The sequence below is a fragment of the Acinonyx jubatus genome, chromosome B2 (assembly GCF_027475565.1).
Source record: "Acinonyx jubatus isolate Ajub_Pintada_27869175 chromosome B2, VMU_Ajub_asm_v1.0, whole genome shotgun sequence".
Taxonomy (NCBI): domain Eukaryota; kingdom Metazoa; phylum Chordata; class Mammalia; order Carnivora; family Felidae; genus Acinonyx; species Acinonyx jubatus.
The window spans coordinates 83,114,270-83,139,594 of record NC_069385.1 but is presented as its reverse complement, the minus strand read 5'-3'; the positions used below and the strand labels follow the sequence as shown (position 1 = coordinate 83,139,594).

Below are 25,325 nucleotides of genomic sequence, written 5' to 3'. Positions count from 1 at the left end.
GAGCCACTCAAGCACCCCAAGAAGTCCTGTTTCAGACATCAAATTATCAGTTCATCAAATGTGTCTTTTCTTATTTTCTATAAAAGCCAGTTGATTACAGTTGGTATTTAGTTTATTATTGAAAACTTATTTAATGAAAGTAGACAAAATTTCTATCCAAAAATACTGCCTAAGACTAGTTGTATGGAAACCTCAAAAGACTGACTCAAAAGTCACGCCAGGGATGGGAAGGGTTCCAGTTCAGCTAAACCCACTTAATATGCAGTATCAGAAAACTTTACCCATACACCTTTAACCACTGCCAGCATCCACCTCTGGCATCCATCTAACATCTCTACTGGTAAGGGGTAAGACCCATTTGCTGGATCTCGGCAAGTCAGGTGACTTACTGTTAATAACTCCTATCTCTCTATATGGCTATGTGAGGAAATGTTATAGCCAAAATTATGTCAACAAAATGCTGGACCATATACAGCAAAAGAGACATTTGAAATAAATCAGAAAGCATCTCCCTGCTGGTATAAAAAATCATGGTGCCTTCTGACCTATGTGCAGTTCTAGTCACATATTTCACAAAGCAAAGGTGGAGAAGGTTCAAAAAAAGACAAAGTGAATGGACAAGGACTTTGTTAAATCAGGGAAGACCAGAAAGATAAAGAAGATGAAGGTTGTTTACAGTAATATCATCTTTCTCAGAAACCTCTATTTGGATAAATATAAAAATAATAAATAATATGAATTAGGTGAACAGAAGCCTAGATCTGGAAACTCCAGATATAGGAAATATCTATCACATGCAAAAACAAGAAAATTACAATAACAGAAATTTGGCAAACTTTCAGTATTTGATTAAGTTGGAGAAATATGGATTAAAAATCTAAATAGACTTTAAAAATCTATAAATCTTCATAGATAACCCAGCGCTAGGAGTGTTTAAGGGAAATGTGCATGCATGAGGCACATGTCTGATGCTGTGAGGCTGCCTACCATGAAAAGCAACTTACGCTTCTCATGAGAATGTCCAGAGTTCCCATCGCAAATGGAGTCAAATAAGTCCATTCAATACAATAAATTTTGCATCCCTCAAAGTAGTACGTATGACTAAACACTGGAGGCGAAAAGAGTTTGAGGAGAAAAGGTAGAATTTTCCCAGTTATATTTTTTTCAAAAATATTACCGTTTGCTCATTGCCTTCTCCTGTTGAAGGCTGGTAAGTAATTCTGTATTTCTGCACACGACCACTAGCGGGATCCCACTTAACAGTCAAGCTGTTAGATGTTGCATTGTACACTTGAAGGTTTCGTGGGCCACTTTTTGGAGCTGAAAAAAGATTGTTGAGAAACAGAGTAAGCTCACAGAACGAGGCCTCCTCCCCAAATAATCACTCTTCACAAGGAAATCAGTATACTTTTAACTTTAGGACTAAATTTGACCCCAGTAAAGGATGGCCATTGAATCTTAAATGACTTCTTAACAAATGGCAATAAAGCAGTTTTTTAAGAAACGTTTAAAAATAGGTCTCAATCGATGCCTTGCAATTTAAAAGCAGAAAATCTCTTTGCAGTGGATTTTATGGTATTTTTCATTCATTCATTTGTTCATCATTTATTCATTCATTCATTATTTGTTATTCATATGGCTCAGCAAATTAAACTCTTACCTTGTGTTGTTAAGGGTATCAAACGTGCTGAAATTAAAAAAAAAAAAAACAAAAAAAAAACAAAACAGAATTTGGGGAAATATTACTAATATAGCCATAGCTCTATTTTTTAAATTAACTTTAAAATAACAAGGTCCTATTTCAAAGCTGAACACCTACGTGTGCGCTCACTGCCAGTCAGGTCATCGCTTTCTGACTCATCAGGATATATGGCAGTAACAGAAACTTCATAAAGAGTGTTCGGGTTCAGGTTTTCAAACACCAAAGTATTTTCATCTCCATTTAAGATGGTCTTAGTGAAAGAGGAAAAAAAAAACAAACCCACACAAAATTAAGTCACCATGTACATCATACACTCAATGGAAGTTGGTTGACATTATTTAGCCACTACAAAGCCATTCTGGCTTTGTTGCATCCCAAGAGTTCAAATGTCACTAATAAGAAAGGATGCTTTTCTGGCAATAGAGGTAATACATGCTTCAAACAAGATTCCTTATAATGAAATAAGATGTTTTTCAAAAACGGAAGGGAGAAAGGAAGGAAGAGAGCTAACGCTACCTCCATCTTGTCTGAGCTTCCAAAAGGTGCCCAGGTTATTCTGTACAGGGACACATCTGAAGCTCCATGATCCCAAGTCCCTCGGAAACTCTCCGGTGTTACTTCAGTAATCTTTAGGTTTGTTGGTGCTGGCACAGTACCTATCATGAGATAAAGCAGGACCAAGTCTATGAATGTGATCCACAAACAATATAATAAAACTGCTTTGTTTTACCTTCATGGACATGGGGACACTGGCTGAAAGCATTGTTTAGAACCAAGTAAGATTACCAGTTCAGTTCATTTGAAAGATAGTGTAAGAGAAAGCTCTGAAAACTGCAAACACTACATGGATGTAATAGGTTACTATTTGTATTCTGTTAAAATGGTGATATTTTTTAAAGTACCTTTTAGTAATACTCTTCTGATTCACTGGTTCTCAATCATTCTGCATCTCAAGTATTTTTTTTCAATGTCCTATTTGAAAGCTGAACATCTACATGTGAAAACCATGGACCTGTTCACACAGCAATACACATAAACCTAAACTGTGGTAGATAATTATCTGAGAGTGCCTGGGCCATCACGGCCTATGAAATGTAATGATCTAAGTAATCCATGCATGAGGTTTTCTGATAAACACTCGTCTATCTTAAGATAAGTGAAGCAGACTGTACTCACTCTGTCCAGAGACAGGAATAACCCCAGAGTGCTAATGACTGCTGAAACCCCAATTAAAAGCCTCTCCATTGACCAGGCACAAGGAATCTGGAATGTCTGCCTCCAGTTATGAGCTTTCATTTTCAATTATTTCTCTACCCCCTACTAACCAAAGCCAACTACACAAAATCCAGACCCATCAAAAATTTATTTCTAATAATTACAGTGAAAAGGCCCAATGAAATACTGAGTGGCACCACTTTCATAAGCACATCTGCAAAGCAAACCACATGTTAAGGATGTACTTTCAATATATCTAAAAGGTATTAGGAAGTCTTAAGGATTAAAAACACATTGAAAGTATTGACTTAGTAATTGCTAAATTACCTCCTTCCACTAGTCTTTTTTTCCTGACTTTTTTTCTTTACTACACCTGTTATGTTTATGCAGAGCTGTCTGTCTACTCGCATGCACTGATATTCCCATCCAGGCACTACCCTTTCCAGGTAAGAACCATGCCAAGAAGACAGCTGAGATTGCTAGCAGCAATCACATGATAAGAAAAGCAGAAGTCGATACTGTCTGATGTTAAGGAGTAGGCTGTAACATTTGACCAGACTCCCTGATCCTGTATAGACAGTTAGGTATGAAAGGAGAAGCTTTGGGGCCTCTAGTGAGGGAGTTACAGGGCAGGAAGCAAATGTTCCAGATTTGTATTGATCCCAGCAGTACCTTGCTGGATGAGGTGGGGCAAGTCATTTAAATTTTCTAGACCTGTGGTGTCTCCTGTCAAAGCTACTAGCCATACAGTAGTAGCTACTGAGTACTTGAAATATGTCTAGTCCCAATTGAGAAATACTGTAAGTATAAAGTTAATATGTACTGGATTTCAAATAATTATTATAGGAAAAAATTATGAGAAGTATTAATATAATTATTTTACTGATACATATTAAAATGACAACACTTTTTATATATTGGGTTAAATAGAACACATTGAAATTGGTTTCCTCTGTCTCCTTTTACTTTTTCAATTTTTTTTTAAACGTTTATTTATTTTTGAGACAGAGAGAGACAGAGCATGAACGGGGGAGGGTCAGAGAGAGGGAGACACAGAATCTGAAACAGGCTCCAGGCTCCGAGCTGTCAGCACAGAGCCCGACGCGGGGCTCGAACTCACGGACCGCGAGATCATGACCTGAGCCGAAGTCAGCCGCTCAACCGACTGAGCCACCCAGGCACCCCTCCTTTTACTTTTTCAAATGTGGCTACTAGAAAACTGTGAATTTCATGAGTAGCTCCCATTATATTTCTTTGGAACTAGACCGGCTCTAGACCTCAACTTTTTTAAAAAATTTTGTTTAGTGTTTATTTATTTTTGAGAGAGAGAGAAAAAGAGAAAGAGCAGGGTAGGGGCAGAGAGGGAGGGAGACACAGAGTCCAAAGCAGACTCCAGGATCCAGGCTGTCAGCACAGAGCCTGAAGTGGGGCTCAAACTCACAAACCATGAGATCATGACCTGAGAAGAAGCTGAATGCTCAACCAACCCACAACGCCCCTCTAGACCTCAACTTCTTAAGCGCTATTTGATTAGGAAATTATGTGCTAAGCACGGTGCCAGGCACTGGAGATGCAAAGTTGTACAAAGTAAGTATGTCTCTGCCTTCACTTGTGGGGAGGAGGGGTAAGCAGAATAGATAGAAAAAGATTAACGAGCAACAATAATTGGGTTAAATACTATGCAAGTACCATGACAGAGGAAGAAACGGACATCCCTGGAAGTAGCAACAAAATGGAGTAGGTGAGACGGGACCAGGGCAGGTTGCCCTGCATCTCCCCTGCCTTTCCACCGTGCAGGCCTCCCCTTCCTCTGAAACCCGCCAGTGCACAACCTGAGTGCCGCTTACCTCACCTTCCTTACATGAGCCCCTACATTGTCAATTACTTTTTCTTATCTCCACAATGAAATCATGAACTACTGAAGGCAAAGATTTTATATTTTGTTACCGCTGATAGCACTTTATATATAGTAAGATTTCAAAAAATATTTGATAACTAACACAACTTTCCCAGAGAAAATGGCCAACTTACATCAAGAATATACTTCCTCCCCACCCCCCCCCACATGCACACACGCACGCACACACACACGTACACACACCAGTTGAGTATCTGGAAGATGAATTAATGACAGTGGCTGATAGAATAATAGTAAGATAAACATATCATAGAAGGAATGGACATGTTAAATCACTATATTGTACACCTGAAACATAACACTGTATGTTAACTATACTAGAATTAAAATTTTAAACTTAGATAATAAATAAAAACATTTTTAAAATTTTTAAATAGAGTGCCTGGGTGGCTCAATTGGTTAAGCGTCCAACTCTTGATTTCAGCTCAGGTCATGATCTCAAGGTCTGTGACTTAGAGCCCCACGTAGGGCTCTGTGCTACCACATGGAGACTGCTTAGGATTCTCTCCCTCTCTCTCTCTGCCCCTTCCCTGTTCTTCCTCTTTCTCTCTCTCTGTCTCTCTCTCTCTCAAAATAAATAAAAACATTAATTTTTTTTAATTTTTCAAAAATTAAAAACTTAATTGAAAAATAAAATAACAATAAATTTGAAAATAAAAGGAATGGACATGAAGGTAGAAGATGGGCAGAAAATAAATAAAAAGCAATCTGGAAATCCACAAATATTCAAAAAAAATTGTACTAAGAAACAAAATGACCCAATAAGTTCAGTTACACAGTCATGTAATGTTGTTTCTCAATTATCAAGGAAGCATAATCACAACTTACGGGTAGTTTCTTGAGCAGTCACCGGGGGAGACTCCCCTTCATCATATACTGCAGAAACCCCTACTGTGTACAGGGTTTGTGAGAGCAGGTCTTTGAGAGGGGTGCTGGTCCTTGACCTGTCTACTTCTACCTGTAATAGAGCAGTGGAACTATTTTTACGAAGAGTATAGTTTTAACATTTCTGTTGTTTACTGTACCTCTTAGCAAAAGAGCATAAGAATTGTGCTACAAAAAATAGCAATGGTTTCTAATATGCAAAAGAGTCCAGGAACCAGAGACAGTTTAAATGCTTCCAATGTGGAAAAATATATTGACACTAGGGTTTGGTAAATAATGACTCTCTACAGATTCAAGCAACCTAACCATTTTGCAACGACAGTTTCTCTGTTTCCTTTTGTATCACTGCCTTACTTCTTTCAGAAATGTTCTCCTGTGCATTACCTCATTTGTTATGCACAAGAATCCTGTGAGGCCCACTGGTCATTGTGCCTCTTTTGAAATTGAAACCTAGAATGAAATGAATGTGTGCACATGTATAAATTAGCTTTAGTATAATCCAAATGACCAGCACAGTCAACAAGTGAGTGCTTACGGAAACTATTTCTATCTACCAAAAATGTCATTAATGTGCCCCCAAGCACACATAAGTTTTAAGCCCATTCTCTAGTGAAGGCCCTCAGTTTGCTCCCACCTTGAATCAGGTTGTCATCGAAACAGATCTCTGCCCCAACATCATTTCAAAAACACTCACCGCCAAAGGGACCCTCCTCTAAGAACACATTTACCCTTTCTCTCAGTCCTGCTGCATTGCCCTATCTTCCTACTATCTGATGAACTCCCCTCTTCTTTCCTGCATCCTTTGCTAGCTTTTATTTTTAGAAACATTATTATGATATTTTTAGTAATTTATAGAATGCAGAGTACCATAAAAGGCATCTTAATGAGAAGGAAGTACCAACTGCATTCTACGACTCTATCCATTAAGGGATAATGATTTTGAGATCAATATCACACAACAAAACATTTCCAAACTAAATGCAACACAGTCCAATATATCATCAAGTATTCAAAAAATGCTTTATTAATATAACAAATTTTCAATACTGTATTAATAAGGTTACAAGTATTCAAACATGCTATTTTCTATACTAATTTGGGTTCTTTTATTAAACCTACAGAAAACAAATATTTCCAAATCCATTCCAGTCTTCAACTTACCTCTTTGACATCCTCTTCTGGTGTTTTGTAGCGAACGATATATTTACGCACTTTTCCAGGCACGGGTTCCCAAAACACATTCATGGTGCTGTGAGTCACATCTCTGAGTCTCAGATCTCGAGGTTTGGGTAAAGGCACTGGAGACGCATGAGAAATGAGATTTTGATGTGGCTCTCACCACAGAATTCTAATGCATTTACACACGTTTTCAAGGAGTTGTTTGCAGAAAACTTAACAGTGTGCAGCAAAATAACTTTGAAAAATAGCTATGCTGATAAACATACTATGATTCTACTAGGTAGAGCTCAATTTTTCTTAGTAAGGATCTTTAAAAATATGATAAATTTAAATTTTTATTATAATTATAATTTCTCTTTTATATGCAGACTTCCTTCCATACTATTTTAATAAGATCTTACTTGCTATTCAGCTATAATATATCATAATTCAGCATAAATGTGCAGCTTGTGTTTATCAGATATTTAAATCAGTTAGGATAGAAAACAAAATCGAAAGAGTTATGGTCCCTTAAAAGAAAATGATAGAAAAACAAATGGTTATGAGAATGCAGAATGAAGATGGGCCAAAATTAAGCACCCGGTAAGCTGGTAAGAAAATCCACAGAAGCATAAATGGTTACAAGAAAATCCAAATGACAAACTTTTTGCCAAGTCAAACAAAACCTTACCTTAAAAAGAACATGGCTAAGGATAACCAACAAAGAATATATTAGACAGATCTCACTTTCTAGCTGCCCGTTGACCAATTTCCTTTGTCTCTCATTTCAACTCTGTACATCCTTCCTCCTGAACGTCACCCTCCACTTCCATGTTTCTGCACCTTTTTCCCTTCAATGTTTTTGTCTCTCTGCATCTCTGTGTCCTCCCTTCCTCCACTGTTGTATTCCAGTTCCATATCAAATCCATGACCACACTCGCCTTTCATGCCATTATGACTCTTCCATCTTCTCTCCAGACACTCTGAGAACACCTATCTCCAATCCCTAGCTGGCTTCCCACTCTTTCCATCTGCCACTACCTCATTTCTACAAAACCACCACCAGCTCTAAACAGGGTCTAGTATATAAAAAATGATTATTTGTTGTCAGTGAATTTATACTGTCCCACCCTTCAAGGGCTCTTTCTCTTTTCTGCCTTATCATGCTTCTGTATCACTTCCCCTCCCCCTTGAAGTTTCCTTCTAACTTCTTAATTTCCTTAGAAACGTGGGCTGAGACTCAAATTTAAACCTAGTCATCTAGGTTTAAACAAGCATGAAACAAAAGTTCTAGCCAGGAAAAGCAAGGGTCCTAAGTGCAATCATTGTCCTTTTCAAGAAAAAGCACCTGAATGCCAACGAAACAAACCAAAAACACAAAAGGGACTGATCAATAACTCAAGAAAAGTGCAAACCACAAAGGAGTCCACATGCTTTACACTACACCTTGTATTATCAATTGGTGCATTCCCAATACCCAGCAAAGTGACTGAAGTACAACAGATGATCAATAAATATGTTTTTGGATTGAGTAAACTGATTAGCTCACTTAATTGAAACAGACTTATCTACATGTGCCATAAAGTTTCTACTTCAGCAAGAACTTGAAACATCTTCATCTTAAGTCTAGAATCTTCCTCCAAAATTACACTCACCCGACATTCCCTTCTCACCAGTGCTATATATCATACTTAAATATACCATTATTTTATATTCTATGCCCTCATTGACACTTGGCCAAAACTACTTGTAAGACACCCACCACTGATTGTTAAGAAACATCCTCAGTATCAACTACGTTAAATGTGAAAAAAAAGTACATCCTAGAATCAATTTAAGATGCTGCCATAAGTCTAGAATTAACTTTAATTCTCAATTGTGATCCCCATAAGGAATAACCCTGTAATTTATGCACAAATTATTCAAGTATTGATAGTGTCATTGGGTGGAAGAAAAATCCTAATGAACATTACATCAACAGCAATAAAGAAAGAATAAAAACTGGTAATATCTTACAGGTGACTTCCCGAGAAGTGACAGGTTCACTAGTGAGGTCGTGCAAGGCAGCCTGCACTGTGACTGCATACTCAGTGTTGGGAAAAAGATCAGTCAGCTGCACGTCGTTCACTGTTGGCCCCACACGCGTCTGCATATGGACATGCCAAAGGGAAATAAGACATTCAAATCAAACATTTCCATTTACTGGGGCTAGCCAATTATGGCCTATTTGTAACCACTAGATTATATAACACAACGTTTATTTTTCATTTCTCTGAACAGAATTTCCTTTCATGCCAATGTTTTTAAAAAATGTATCAAAGGTCACAAATCTAATTTTCTATTTTTCCATTTTGCATGTAGTTATAAATAAGTTCATAAGCAACTGCAGTTTAATGCAGTCTCTAAAACTATAAAGTCTCAGGAAGACCCAATGATAAAGAAACAAATGTCTCTCACCTCTTTCGGTTTTGCTGGTTCTGTGGCATTGGTGGGTTCGTATGTCACGGTGTAGCCAGTAGCTCCTCCCACTGGCTGCCACTGCACATGCATGCTGGTAGGGCTAATATCATAAATATTCATGCTGACCACGGGGACTGGTACTGTTGGAATGTAAAGGCAGACATCAGTCTAATTCCTGTCAATCTACTCATTTTTAATTGTTGACTCCTATTTAATAATTGGTATTATATATGCTAAATAGAGAATGGGTTGCTGCAAGAAGTCAATGAGGGTCAATATAATTCTTTCCTCTCTCCTGAAAAAACCTAATCTCATTGTTCATTGCCACCTCATACTCAGGACAGCAAGTTACAACTATTTTATAAAAAAAGAAAGTTTAAATTTCAACTGGCATTCCAATGAGTCCATATGGAAGTGAAAATAGATAACAACTTCCTGAAATGTCAATCTCTTTTTCTGGAATATCTTTAAGTTGTCTCTTTTCAGACTTCAATCATAAAATTTCATACATAAGTAACAAGTACAGTATTTTATTTCATCATTAATTAAAGAAAAATTAAGTGAGAGTGCCATACATTAATAACTGAAACTTAGGGGATTCGTGGACTTCTGGACCCAGGCCCATGAGGCACAGTAAAAGATTTTCAGTTTCCTCTTCATTTAATACCCATATAGCTTTCTATATACTGTCCAAAGATTGAGTTAAAAGTTTCAAGAAAATATCAGATTAATCCTGCCCATTATGAAATACATTATTTCCCAGTTCCTATGATCTAATATGAAGGATAGTAAGAGAAGAGATGGAGGACAGGTTCAAGATGGTAACAAAAGAAGACTCTGAAATCACCTCTTCCCATGGATGTGAAAAATTTATAGCCACATATGAAATAATTTCCTCTGAAACAGAAAGACCTGAGAACTAGAGGAATAGTACCTTCCACAACAAAGAGAAAAGAGCCATATCAGGGCAGGTAGGAGAAATATGAAAGTAATAATTTCACTGGAAAAAGTAAATATATAGCAAAGATAGTAGATCATTCACCAATAAGGCAAGTATGAAGGTCAAAAGACAAAAGTAGTAAAGTTAACTAAAATTATAATAATTAGCTAAAGGATGCATAAAATAAAAGATGTAAAATGTATCATCAAAAATATAAAACGTGGGGTGCCAGGGTGGCTCAGCATCCGACTTCAGGTCATGATCTCATGGTTTGTGAATTCAAGCCCCACATCCAGCTCTCTGCTATCAGCACAAAGCCCGCTTTGGATCCTCTGTCCCCCTGTCTCTCTCTCTCTACCCCTCCTCCACCCACACTCTCTCTCTCTCTCAAAAATAAATATTTAAAAAAATCTTCTTACATAAAACATCATTTCTTTAAAAATATGAAAAATGGGAGATAAAAATGTAAAATTTGGGAATGTGTTCAAATTTAAGTTGCTATCAACTTAAGAGACTATCATATGCATAGGATGCTACATATGAATCTCACAGTAACCACAAAGAAAAACTAATACTAAATATATAAAAGAAAATAGGAAAGAAATCTAAACATAACACTAAAGAAAGCCAGAAAACCACAAGAGGAGAGAAAAAGAGAAGAAAAAGGACAAAGAAGAACTTCAAAAACAACCAGAAAACAACAAAATGGAAATAAGTACATACCTATTGATTATTTCTTCAAATATAAATGGACTAAATTTACCAATCAAAAGACAGAGTGGATAAATAGATTTAAAAAAAAAAAAAAAGAACTGTCTGTATGCTACCTACAAAAGACTCATTTCAGAAATAAGGACACATGCAGACTGAATGTGAAGGGATGCCAAACAATATTCTATGCAAATGGAAATGAAAAGAAAGCTGATGTAGCTATACTCATATCAGACAAAATAGACTTTAAAATAAATACTGTACTAAAAGACAAAGGGGGTACCACATAATGATAAAAAGATCAACCCAGGCAGAAGATACAACATTAAAAATAAAAGTTTATTTATAAACACCCAACACAGGAGCACCAAAGTATATAAAACAAATATTTAAAAACCTAAAAGGGGAGATTGAAAGCAAAAAAATAATAGTAGGAGACTTTAAAACCCTACTTACAGCAATGAATAGGTCATGAGACAGAACATCAATAAGGCAATATTGGTCTTAAATGACACATTAGGTCACATGGCCATAATAGATATATGCAGAACATTCTATCCAAAAGCAATAGAATGCACATGCTTCTAAACTGCACATGGAACATTCTCCAAGATAGATCACATGTTGGGTCACAAAATAAGTCTCAATAAATTTAAGAAGACTAAAATTGTATCAAGCATCTTTTCTGACAAAAATGGTAAGAAACTAAAATCAATTACAATGACAAAACTGGAAAAAACACAAAAACATGAAAACAAATAACATGTAACTGAACAACCATGAGGTCATCAAAGAAAGCAAAGGAGATATCAGAAAATACTTAGAAAAAAATAAAAGAGAAATAGCATACCAAAATCTATGAGATTCAGCAAAAGTAGTTCTCAGAGGGAAGTTCATAGCAACATAGGTTTATGTCAAGAAACAAGAAAAATCTCAAATAAACAATCTAACTTTACACCTAAAGAAACTAGAAAAAGAAAAATAAATTGAGCCCAAAGTTAGAAGGAAGGAAGTAATAAACATCAGAGGCAGAAATAAATTAAATAGAGACTAAGGAAATAGAAAAGATCAATGAAACTAAGAGCTGGTTCTTTGAAAAAGATAAACAAAATTAAAAAAAACCCTTAGTTAAACAAAGAAAAAAAAGGACTCAAATAAAATCAGAAATGAGAGAAAAGTTACAACTGATGTCATGGTGGGGAGTGGGGGAAGATCATAAGACACTACATAGGAGTGCCTGGGTGGCTCAGTCAGTTAAGTGTCTGACCCTTGATTTCAGCTCACGTCATGATCTCACGGTTGTGAAATCAAGCCCCATGAATGGCTCTGTACTCATCATGGAGTCTACTTGGGAGTCTCTTTCTCTCCCTCTCTCTCTCTCTCCCTCTCTCTCTCTCTCCCTCTCTCTCTCTCTCTCTCTCTCTCTCTCTCTCTCTCTCTGTCGGCCCCTCCACCACTTGTTTTCTCCCTCTCTCTCTCTCTCTCAAAATAAATAAACATTTTTTTAAAAGACCTACTACAAAAAACAATATGCCAACAAACTAGACAGCCTAGAAGAAAAGGATAAATTCTTAGAAACATACAATCTCCCAAGACTGAATCAGGAAGAAATAGAAAACCTGAGTAAAGTGATTACTAGCAAGAAGATTGAATCAGAAATCAAAAACTCCCAGCAAACAAAAGTTCAAGACCAAACAGCTTCACTGGTGAAATCTTCCAAACAGTCAAGGAGATTTAAAACGTAACCTTGTCAAACTCTTCCAAAAATTAAAGAGGAGGGAATGCTTCCAAACACATTTTATGAGGCCAACATTACCCTGACATAAAAACCAGACAAGGATGCCACACAAAAAGAGAGAAAATTATGGGTCAATATCCTTGACAAACATAGATGTAAAAATCCTCAACAACATATTAGCAAACCAGATTCAACAATACATTAAACGCATTATACATTATGATCAAGTGGGATTTATTCCAGGGATGAAGAATGGTTCAAATTCACAAACCAATCAATGTTATATACAACATTAACAAACTGAAGAATAAAAATCATATGATCATCTCAACAGATGCAGAAAAAGCATTCAATAAAATTCAACACCCATTTATGATTTAAAAAAAACTCTCAACAAAGTGGCAATAGAGGAAATTTACCTCAATATAATAAAGTCCGTATATGACAAACCCACAGCCAACATCACATTCAATGGGAAAAAGCTGAAAGCTTTTCCTCCAAGTTCAAGAACAAGACAAGCATGCCCACTCTCACCACTAATTCAACATAGTATTGGAAGTCCTAAATATAGCAACTAGGCAAGGGGGAAAAAAGGTATTCAAATCAGAAAGAAAGAAGTAAAACTATCACTATTTGCAAATGACATGTTACTATATATAGAAAACCCTAAAGATGCCACCAAAAACTGTTAGACCTAATAAATGAATTCACAGGACATAAAATCAATATACAGATATCCATGGTATTTCCATACACTAATAACAAACTATCAAAAAGACAAATTAAGAAAATAACCTCATTTGTAATTGCATAAAAAAGAATAAAATATCTAGTAATAAATTTAACCAAAGAGGTGAAAGACCTATTCACTGAAAACTAATAAAACCTAATAAAAGAAATTGAAGATACACAAAGACATGGAAAGACATACTGTGCTCATAGATTGGAAGAATTTATACTGTCAAAATGTCCAGACTACCCATAAAAATCTACAGATTCAATGCAATCCCTATCAAAGTTACAATGGCATATTTCACAAAACTAGAACAAATAATTCTAAAATGTATGTGAAACCGCAAAAGGTGCTGAATAGCCAAAGCAATCACAGGGAAAGAAGAACAAAGTTGTGGGGTGCCTGGGTGGCTCAGTCGGTTAAGCGTCCGACTTCGGCTCAAGTCACGATCTCGTGACTTGTGTGTTCAGGCCCCATATCAGGCTCTGTGCTGACAGCTCGGAGCCTGGAGCCTGCTTCAGATTCTGTGTCTCTCCATCTCTCGGCCCCTCCCCCACTCATGCTCTGTGTCTCTCTGTCTCTCAGTAATAAATAATGTTAAAAAAATTTTAAAAAAAGAACAAAGTTGAGAGTATCACAGTCCCTGATTTCAAACTATATTACAAAGTTATAGTAATTAAAACAGTATGGTATGGGCAAAAAAAACCACACATATCAATAAAACAGAATTGAGAGTCCAGAAATTAACCTGCACATATATGGACAATTAATTTATGACAGAGGAACCATTGTATGTACAATGGAATAAAAACAGTATCTTCAATAAATGGTGCTGGGAAACTGGTCAGCCACATACAAAAGAATGAAACTTAGACCACTCTCATACACCATACACAAAAGTTAGCTCAAAATGGATTAAAGACTTGAATGTAAAACCTGAAACTATAAAAATCCTAGAACCAAAACATAGATGGTAATCTCCTTGACATCAGTCTTGGTAATGTTTTTTTATTTTAATTTTTTTAGCATTTATTTATTTTTGAGAGAGAGACAGAGTGTGAGCAGGGGAGGGGCAGAGAGAGAGGGAGACATAGAATCTGAAGCAGGCTCCAGGCTCTGAGCTGTCAGCACAGAGCCCAATGTGGGGCTCAAACTCATGAACTGTGAAATCATGACCTGAGCTGAAGTCAGACACTTAACCAACTGAGCCACACAGCTGCCCCAGTCATGGTAATGCTTTTGTGGCTGAGACTCCAAAGGCAAGGGAAACAAAAATAAAAATAGACAAATGAGACCACATCAAACTAAAAAGCTTCTGCACAGCAAAGGAAAATGTCATCAAAACAAAAAGCAACCCACTGGATAGAAGAAGATATTTGCAAATCAAAACTCCAATAAGGAGTTAATATCCAAAATGTATAAAAAACTCATACAACACAACAACAACAAGAACAACAAAACAAAGAACCCAATTAAAAAATGAGCAGAGGATGTGAATAGACATTTTTCCAAAGAAGACATACAGATGGCTAACAGGCACATGCAACGATGTTCAACATCACTGATTATTAGGAAAACACAATTCAAAACTACAATGAGAGGTATCACTTCATATGTGTTAGAATCATTATTATCAAAAAGATATGAAATAACAAGTGCTGGCAAGGATGTGGAGTAAAGGGAACCCTGATACACTATTGGTGGGATTGCAAATTGGTGTGGTCACCATGGAGAACAGTATGGAGATTCTGCAAAAAAATTAAGAATAGATACCATAAGATTCAGCTATTCCACTACTGGCTATTTATTCAAAGAGTACAAACCACTAATTCAAAAGATATATGCAACTCTATGTTCACTGAAGCATTACATAATGCTTATATTATATAATGTCATATTATAATGACCAAGATATAGAAACAACCTCTCTGTGTGCTGGTGGATAAATGGGTAAAGAAGAAGTGATATATAATGAAATATATAGAAGTATATATAAAGTGGAATACTGCTCAGCCATAAAAAAGAATTAAATCTTGCCATTAGTGACAACAAGAATGGGCCTTGAGGGTATTATGCTAAGTGAAATAGGTTAAGAGAAAGAGAAATACCACATGACTTCACTCATACATGGAGTCTAAAAACAAACAAAATCCAAACAAACAAAACCAAATCCATATACGGAGAACATATCACTAGTTACCAGAGGGGAACAGGGTTGGAGGGTAGGTGAAAGGGATAAAGAGGATCAAGTGTAGAGTGATGGATGGTAATAGACTTTTGAGGGTGATCACTTTGTAGTGTATACAGATGTCAGCTTACAATGTTGTACACCTAAACCTTATACAATAAAGAGAGGGGGAAGAGATAAAGACTTAAGGAACTGAACAGTAAGTAGAGTCAATTCTTGTCTTAGAGAGAGTGATGCCCACTCCTTCATCTTATTACTGGCCTCCATTCCCCTGGAGTCCAGCCAAGAAGGTGGGAAAAGGAAAGAGTTCTTTCATACGGCCTCAGAAACCTTACCAGGAATAGGAGCAAGGAACAACTCTGCCAGAAGCTCTACTCAAAGTCAAAGCCATTAGAACTTCTCTAATAAAGGCCAGGATGAAAAGGCCAGGAAAAAAGGGTTGATGTCATTGACAGCAGGAAGATCTGGCTACATGCAAAACTGAATAGGTCATCTCTGCACAGCTCCTCTTCCTAATCTTTGTCCCACTCCCCACATGACACCTCTCTTAAGTGAATAACTATATGAAAGGTAAGTGAGCCCTCTCCGTTATCTATGGCCATGACTACCCATTCTACCAGTGGAGTCCCATGATTGCAAGAACAGCCAGTAAGCACAGATGAGTATTTATTGAGCACCTGTACAAAGAACACACTTAATAAATATTTGTTGAATGGATATTGAACAATGGAATGATATGTAAGGCTGCCAAAAATCCCACATAGACTGCCACCTAGTCATCTTAAAAAACAAAATAATGAGAAGATTTTTTTTAATCTGACTTACAAGTTTTTTCTGTGCCCTTCAGAGGCTCACTATATTCATCTTCTACCACAGAATACACATTAACAACATACTCCGTTTCAGGCTTCAGATCTTTCAGTACTGTGCTACTTTCCAGCCGGCTCACATAAAACTAAGGGAAAAAATTTAAAAAATAATAGCAACTTATGCTGTAATCACTTCCTTCTTTTCTACGACCATTACAAAGTAAGTTAACTGCAATGAGCTTAGAAATTATATTTCGATGAAACCATTGTCTTTTGCTTTTGGAAATTACCAGATTACAATGAGATCTTAGACAATTCATATCATTTATTCTCCCAGCTGTTGTTTCCTTATTTATTTGTAAAATGAGTGGGTAAAACTAGATCATCTTTAGTGTTTCCTTCCACCTCAAGGATTCTACTATAAACTCACAAATAAATCAAGCATCCTTTGATTAAAAATCATATTGATATTCTGCAATTCTTAGAAACCATGAGAATTTAAGCAAAGCTCTTTTCCTTTAATTAAGCCCAAATGGAAGTGTTTGCCTAGCAAGGAATAGAAAGCACCACTGTTGATTCAGTTCTGCCGCTCTCTACATCTTTCTTGCTCCACACCCAACATTTTTTGAACCTTAATGTGAAGGACTCAATCTCAATATCAGGAAGGAGTGGGCTGTAGATGTTGTCTACTCACTTCTTGACGTTTCCCTCCAGAAACGGGATAGTATTCCACCTTATACCTGTCCACGCTGTCAGCAGGAGGTGTCCAGCTCACTCTAAGAGAACGATGGGTTCGCTCAGAAATAACTAGGTTAGAAGGTGCTTCCAGGTCACCTACACATGGAAGTAAAATGCATACGCTTTTATCATTATTTTAGCAAGGTGATGAAATCTGAAATTAGATTGAAACAGTATTACTCCCCATATTTCAAATTTGTACACACATCCTGATAAAAAGTGAATCAGTCTAGAGTCCCATTGCCCGTAAGACCTCCCTGGGTGGGCAAAGGATTTTTCAGTCCCTGAAGATTCAAGCCTGGGTTCATCTTTCATTAAAACCTGATCCCACTCTTTCTTGTGGCGCTACCTGTTTACCAATCACCTAGACTCTAAAACCTCTGAATTGTCCTTGATTACTTCCTCCTTTCCCTAACCTTATACATATAACTGATGAATAAGGATTTGGGTCCTGACAATTCCACTGTCTCTATCATTGTTGGACCACCCACATTCACCACCCTCATTATCATTTGATTATTTATATTCATGTCTTAATCTCCTTAACAATAAGTTATACTCTGTGTGGACAGAATTGGTTTCTCATTTATGTTCAGTTCTCCTATAGGACCTAGTTCAGTGGTAAGAGAAGCTACCCACTTTCTTTCTCAAGAGAGAAGAAAAACAACCAAGTCTTTTAAAATTTGGGAATATCCTACTGCCTGTGATTGTGCTCTCTCTGGTTAAGGAAAGTGAAATGACCAATGAACAACAGAATGACTACAGACCAATATCTAGACGTAACATCAATGAAAATAGAAATATTAAGTTCACAGTGATCATTAGAAAGATGTCCCAAATAATAATTTAAGGAGAATTAATTCAATGACTTCATTAGCATAGCAATCATTCTCCTATAAACTCTTTCAACTTTCTTTGTAAAGCTGGGGAAAGCATTTCCATTCTTAGTACTCTAACCTTTATTATAGCTGGGTCATAATCAAGCCTACAAAATTATCAAGCAATTTTACAGTCTGGGAAACTAGAATGAATGCAACTATTACACAGCTGATAAAAAATAATAAAGGAAAACTGATAAAAGGTGTTTTCATCCCCACTCAAAGTTCTCTCCAACTAAATAAAACTACAACTCCCTCAGCTAACCCAGAGCCAGAAGCCTAAAAATTCTGGCTTCCTGGCTGGTCTATTTCTCCAGGGAAAAGGTCAGTCTGTTGTTCAAAATCCAAAAGGAAAATCTGCAAATGTTTGGAGAGAGAAACTCAAGGAAAAAAGTCAAATACATGTATTCTCAATACCCAAAGCATATGAACCACTTCTACCATTTTAGTTGCTTATCTTCAAATAAGCTAGAAGTCATTTCTAATTCGTTGCCATCAGAAACAAATCTGAGAAAAAATCACGGACTAAACTAATGATTCTCAACTGAAGGCATTATTCTTCCCATCAGATATTTGGCAACATTCAAAGATATTTTTAGTTGTCACAACTCAGGGAATGCTACTGACATCCAGTAGGCAGAGCCAAGGGACGCTGCTAAACATTTCACAATACACAAAAGAGTCCCCTTTCCCCATACAAAAAATAATTATCTCTCCCAAATATCAACAGTGCTGAGGGCGAGAAGCCCTAGGCTAATCTTACCTGGACCTTTGACACTGTTACACAAGTTAATGGTGAGGTCATCTACAATCCTAGAGAGTGACTCAAAATCAGCCACGTTGTATGCATGAATATCATCAGGATCCGTCGCAATCATCTTTAACTCATCTTCATCAGCATTTTTAATGCCTTGCAAAAAAAAAAGTATACATCAAATTAAAAGCATTTGGATTTTCAATGTTAACTAGAATATACATATGATTTTCCTCAATAATAAAACGACTATCTCTGGCACAAAATAGAAACAAATAAAAAAATAATGTGAACTAAAGGCTATTCTGAATTGGCTTCTTCTAAATGCTTCTAGCACCAATTTCCCACCAAAAAGTGTCTCTTGAGTGTTTTCTCTGGAAAGTAAAATAATGGATATCAAAAATAAACATGGTGCCACAGAAAAGATTTTCCTGCATCCTACTAATAGTACATTTGTCCTCCTGACCCATTACTTTCTTCCAAGAAGCCATGTAGTTGCATCCCATTACAAGGGGAAAAGAAGAAAATGAGTTGACTTCTTGGCATATCTTTTTGATAAATTATGTGATAGGGAAAATATGTTTATGTGTTTATGCTTCAAAAATATTTTAACTACAAAAATAGCCTCAGCTTTTGTAACCCCAGGGGCACTGCTAGCCTTTCGAGCACTTACCAATAGCAAACAACTCCACGCCTTCATCCTTGAGTTTCTTTGAAGGTGCCTCAACATCATCTTGTGATTTTCCGTCAGTGATGAGAACACCAATTTTTCGAGCTCGAGGCCTCATGCCAGCTTGGGTCTTGAAGCTCTGTTGACGAATGAAATTCAAAGCCATGCCTAGTGGGATTTTTAAAAGAGAATCAGTCGCATCATTACTCAGCCACAAGTTCTGACCAAAAGCAAGACCTAAAAGTGCACTAGGCTGTCCTTACTCACCTGTGAGAGTATTGCCTCCTTTGTATGGTAAGTTTGCCACTGCTTGCAACAAGCTCTTCTTGTCTCTGTGAGCATTTAACTGCCACTCTGTTCTGGGATCCCCACTGTACTGAGCAAGGGCTAAAATAACACCACTGGCATTAGCATATATAAAAAAGAAGGACAAAAATGTCTAAAGGTCTTCAATATTGCCAGACCTACCAATTTGTACTCTTTTGGGACCAATTTCAAAGACTTCCACAATGCGAGAAATGAAACTCCTCACGGTTCTAAAATTTGCCCGGCCAATGCTCCATGATCCATCCACCAGCAACACAATGTCTGCTTCCGCTCTGGTGAGACACTCCATTCCTGACATGGCAATCATGAGACAGGACAGAGTAAGGAGCAAATTCTTAGTAGAATGACTTCCTAGCCATGCCTCTGCCATCCCTGGATGCTCAGTGTTGCCTAGCTGCTTCAGTTCTGTAGCTTAGCTTGGTGATTTGGAGGTCAAGACTCCAAAAATATGTCAATATGATTCATTAACCTCAAATAACATTCATAAGGATCACCAATTCCTCCAATGATATTTCAATGGCAAATATTTCCTTCATCTTTGACTCTTTCCTGGCTATAGTCATAGATGCTGGAGACTTAAATTAAACCATCATTGTATTTGAAAGGGCTTACAAACCCAAGAGCTGAAATAATTGAATGAGAATGTATAGCCATCTGGCGACAAGGCATTAATAATTTTAATAAAATTTTAATGTGATCTAAAAATTAGATGCAGCATTTTTTGGTAATATGTAATGGTCATTGGCAGACAAATACGAAATGAACTGATAAAATGTGTGAGCTAAAAAAGGTTTTAGTGAGCTTAAAACATCTTCTAAAATAATTAAGCTTCGGGTAATTATTACATATATTATGAAGGATTAGACACATGAATCTTTATTAGACTTTTTGGAAGTAAAGACACCTTGTTCTAAAACCTGATAGCTACTATATTATTGAGTTGCTAGCTGTTTAACTTTATCATGTACTATGTAAAACAATCAGGTAAATACAGATGGTGAAGTCTGCACATTTAAAAAATCAAGAAAGAAGGAAGACAATTTAGAAAAGTATGCAAACAAATATACAAATTGAGAGCTTTAGAGACAACAAGCACAAACACTGATACAAAGCTAGGGTGCTTTGGAAAGAGAAAAATCCCAATATCCTCAGTGCACAAGCTACAAAATAAAAATATAAGTCAGTTAATATCATCATAACAGAAACAACAGAACATTCATACAAAACAGCAGGATTTGACACTTTGACTTATTTTGTCCACATCCACATTTTTTTAAATCCCCTCTTTTCTGGAAGCTTACATTACCAGCTATGACTTTTCCAACTTCTTGCCGTGGTAGCATCCGAGAAAATTAAATGATGCTCGTCACACTACAACGGCATCCTTTGCATATAGTACCTCCCATCAGGACTGAAGACTCCTAAATACCACTCCAAACACCTAAGCCTTTGCAAGCCTGCCCCTACTCTGCCCAGGTCTACTCCTTTTTATCAAATGATGGAAAACATTTAGAGGTAAATTCTATCCACTACTTCCACCTCTAAGAACGTTCAAAGCTAGCTTCATGCACATCAAAGCAATAACTGTGGCAGGAGCAGAAAAATCCAGAGAGCTGATGCTTCCATGTTGCTTACCAAGTCATGGCTGTCCACCTATTTATGTAACCGAACTCTGCTTGCTCAGCCCAAATAAATCATTTCTGCAACTACTTTAACAAAATAACATTGCATTTTAGTTATTAAAAAGAAAGTGTATGTAACCTACCCATTGCAAAACCTCAGCTTTAAATAATACAGTACTATGTAACCAATGCAAATGCTGACAAGATAGGCCTTAAAAAATACTGTCAAAGGTATGTTTAGCTAGCTGTTTGAAGATACGTTTTTAAGTGTGCAAATTATTTAAGCACATTGTAGTATAAAGTGTTTATATTTGCTTTTCACTGTGTGACTAACCTAACAGTTCACATTTGAAATAGCATCATAATATTAAGTTTTCCTGGGGAAATGTAACTCAGTTTCTTACCAGAGGATAAAATTGGCATGACAGTTGTATCAGAAAGGGTTGTCATTTCTTGTCCAACAAGGGGTGAACTCTCTCCTCCATCGAACATTCCAAAAACATTTACTTTATACGTGGTACCTGCCCTGAAATGTTAAAATATATAGTTCGTATGTAGAACTGGCTCAAGGGGTAGCACATTTTGCTTTGTTAAACACATTCATCTTGATTTTACAAACGTTCACTTACAGCAAGTTAAAAGGTACTGCTTCTAAGCAATGGGCTTTAAGAAAATAATTTAAATGCTGTATATTGCAAGGTAACATACAGTACCTAGCACAATGCCTGGCACATAGCAACCTCAATAAATTTCATCCTCTCTAATCTGCTAAAAGTAAACAATGAGTATTTATATAGATTTCAGTATCGTTGAATGAATGATTGAGACAAACAAACTTTCCAAAAGGCAATGCACAGTAGTCCATTCTTCCTACTGTGATGAATGTAGGGTGCTGTTCAAACTCAGACTTCCTTGTTTTCCACTGCACAGCCTGAAGCGAGACCTTTAATCAGCCCACCCTTTCCCGTTCCTGCCAGCTGGCACCAAGCACAAAGTCCTGCTTCTCTCTCCCATGGCCCACCCTGGAAGAGGATTCATATTCAGCATCTCAGTGTGAGTCACCTGGGCCTTTCCAGAAGGCACAAGAACCCCCACATTTCAACAGGCCTGGCTAGGGACAAGCTGCTTTTGGTGACATCGTGAAATATGAAAGTTAATTTTTAAAAAAGCAGGATGTTATTGAAAAGATGCCATTCCGAACCATTAAAATGTCACAAAAAACTCAGCTTGGCCTCTGAATCCTAACCTCATCTTCCGTAAGAACAAGACTAAGAAAGCAACTTCAGCTGATTTTAAGCACTCTGCTGGCAATCAGACACATAAGTGATTATCTGTGTAAGTCCTACTAATTTACATAAACTATTCGATCTTTTAACCATAACTGAATATAGTTCATTCTTACCTAAGTTCCTCCAAAACAACTGTATTGTCATATGGTCCAACCACTAACTCCCCCAGTCTTCTGTCATCCCCCGTAGGGTGGAAAGTGACTTTATAACCCTTTACTTCCCCAGGGGCAGGCTCCCAAGTCACTCGGAAGCTTGACATGGTTGGGTCAGATGTTTTGAGGTTTCTGGGTGATTTAAACCGAGAAGCTGTAAAGATAAAAATGTTTTAAAATATTATCCATAAGACTAGGTTTGGGGTTTTTTATTACCCCCTGCAATAAGAAATCAGATTAGCGATATCTAAGTGATGTACATGGGAATCATCGCAAACACAACACTTCAAATTGTATATTTATATAATGTGGTAGCACCAGACATAACATCCAATAAAAATCCTGATAACGAAGTGCTACCCAAATGGATATATAAATAATTCTCACCATTCATAAGATCATATTAGCATTAGAACATTAATATGAAGAATCATTTTACCAGGATTAGTATGCTAATCAGGATCCCATCTGATTATTATAATCTAATTTACTATGGAATTAATTTTAGACACAAACAAAGTAGATGTATTAAAGCCTTCCTTTAATATATTACACTCTTGCCCCCCCTCCAAAAAAAAATTATTTTATACCTGTTGTTCCTGATCCTTGCCTAAGCTTTCCTTCTCCAGTCTTGTATATTGGGAGAACTGTAATGTCATATGTGGTCTGGGGCTGAAGTCGTTTTAACACTGTTGAGGTGACTGTGGGTGGCACTTTAGCAACCATTTGTCTCCCTCCCCCACGGGGGCGATACACAACACGGTAGTTGATGACTTTCCCAGGTGCTGCTTTCCAGGTAACTCTCATTGTGTTTTCTGTTTCTTCATCCACTTTCAAGGTTTTTGAATCTGGGGATACTGTGGGATAAAAAGAGATTACAATGTATACCGTGTTGAAAGAAAATATACATGCCTTCTTTCCCATTTATGTGAAAAGAAACTGTGGTTTCTTAAATATGTACAGTATTCTTTTGCTTAGCAATGTGATCTCTCATAAATTCATGATGGCGTGTGAGCCTAATCTCAGTGAGATCACGGTAAGATGTTTTCTCTTTATCTAGCTAATAACTAAAAAGTGGAAGTTCATATTGCACGGATTTCCTTTTGCATTCTAGAGACTTTAGTAAAGAAAACATCCATTTCCGGAGATGAGCTTTAGAATTTTTATTATATTTCCATCCGTAAAGAATTCCAGTGGCAATCATGCTGTGGAGAATACTAAAAATCATGAATGCAGGGTCAGAAATATTATTTGGGTCTTTTCAGTAAAAAGTATGGTCCATAAATGATTAGCCAGAGTTGACTATAGTTAACCCCATTTTTGTGACTGCCACTGACATGAACACAAAAAGAATAGGAAACTCTAACACATAAAAATATCTCCAGGGTTCTGAAAACAAACTGGTATACACTGAGTGTTTTAGGGAACACTATGTAAAAAGTGTTTGATAAATATATAATCAATGTTTTTTATTAAATTATCTTTTACTAATATTTCACAATTATTAATAACTATATCAGTATCAGAAACAGATCACTAAACATCCACAAAAAGCCAACACACATCCCTTTTCTTTTACAAAGTTAAAGCATATAAGCAAGATCATTTCACTCAGTTCAATAATCTTAGCATTCAAAGATCATAAGCAATTTCTACACGAAGACACTAAACTAAAGGAAACAGTGCAAAGAATCTTTCTTGATCCTAAGAGAAATTTTCATGTAAAGAATCTTTCTTGATCCTAAGAGAAATTTTCGTGTTCAAACAAGCAAGGGCCACTTGTAACAACTAAAAAATCTAAATAAACTAAATATGTATATTGAACAAAATTTTTCAAACATTGGATATCAGGCAAGGTAGGACAGTGATCCCTGAGAGATAAAAACAAATGGGAGTGAGCTTTATGATTATCCTGGCTTATTGCTTAGACAGAATTTCCAGCCCCAGCTCAGGAACAGGGAAAGCAGATGGAGCCTGATGATCTCACTTAGATCTCACTTAGAGGAGATGGTTTTGTGCGTTAGGGGAGGCCAAGGCATCTAGAATTGCAGAGCAGAGTACTGAAGAGGAGATGGTGTAACAGAGGGAAAAGCTCCAGAAATCTGCAAGCGGTCCTCCTGGAATCTTCAGCCCAGTGCTCATCAGTGCATATGTATGAGGAAACCACCCAAAGCTAGGGAAAGAACTACTCAAAAGCAGCAGAAGGAACAATTATTTCCTAGAGTTCATGCAGTCCCCCAGTGATGCCCCATTAATGGGGCAAAATTATCCCTAAACTAAGGGATTCTCTGGTCTGGTTGTAACAGAACTTAAATGGAAGCTTGAGAAAGATTAAACTACTCCAAATAACTGAATCCCAGAGCAAAGCTTAAAGATATTTGTAAGAATGTAAAAATATCTGGCACCCAACAAAGTAAAATTCACAAAGTCTGGCATCT

The 25,325-nt window shown here is 36.8% G+C and overlaps 1 protein-coding gene across 7 annotated transcripts in view; it reads right to left on the bottom strand.

Moving 5' to 3' along the window:
* COL12A1 (collagen type XII alpha 1 chain) overlaps window positions 1-25,325 on the bottom strand; it is a 115,304-nt gene that overhangs the window by 49,136 nt on the left and 40,843 nt on the right. For 4 of the 7 annotated variants that reach the window (XM_027057392.2, XM_027057395.2, XM_027057393.2 and 1 more), the window contains 17 exons: window positions 23,478-23,744; window positions 22,849-23,041; window positions 21,851-21,972; window positions 19,966-20,115; window positions 19,765-19,884; window positions 19,501-19,665; window positions 18,837-18,983; window positions 17,152-17,291; window positions 16,474-16,603; window positions 9,336-9,478; window positions 8,895-9,024; window positions 6,882-7,018; window positions 5,664-5,793; window positions 2,219-2,358; window positions 1,820-1,952; window positions 1,661-1,687; window positions 1,178-1,320 (listed from right to left, as the gene is read on the bottom strand). In XM_027057392.2, the coding sequence (XP_026913193.1) occupies window positions 1,178-1,320; window positions 1,661-1,687; window positions 1,820-1,952; window positions 2,219-2,358; window positions 5,664-5,793; window positions 6,882-7,018; window positions 8,895-9,024; window positions 9,336-9,478; window positions 16,474-16,603; window positions 17,152-17,291; window positions 18,837-18,983; window positions 19,501-19,665; window positions 19,765-19,884; window positions 19,966-20,115; window positions 21,851-21,972; window positions 22,849-23,041; window positions 23,478-23,744 (2,417 nt within the window). The remainder of the gene's footprint in view (window positions 1-1,177; window positions 1,321-1,660; window positions 1,688-1,819; window positions 1,953-2,218; window positions 2,359-5,663; window positions 5,794-6,881; window positions 7,019-8,894; window positions 9,025-9,335; window positions 9,479-16,473; window positions 16,604-17,151; window positions 17,292-18,836; window positions 18,984-19,500; window positions 19,666-19,764; window positions 19,885-19,965; window positions 20,116-21,850; window positions 21,973-22,848; window positions 23,042-23,477; window positions 23,745-25,325) is intronic. The other 3 variants (XM_027057396.2, XM_053222565.1, XM_027057394.2) reach the window with 2 other exon arrangements.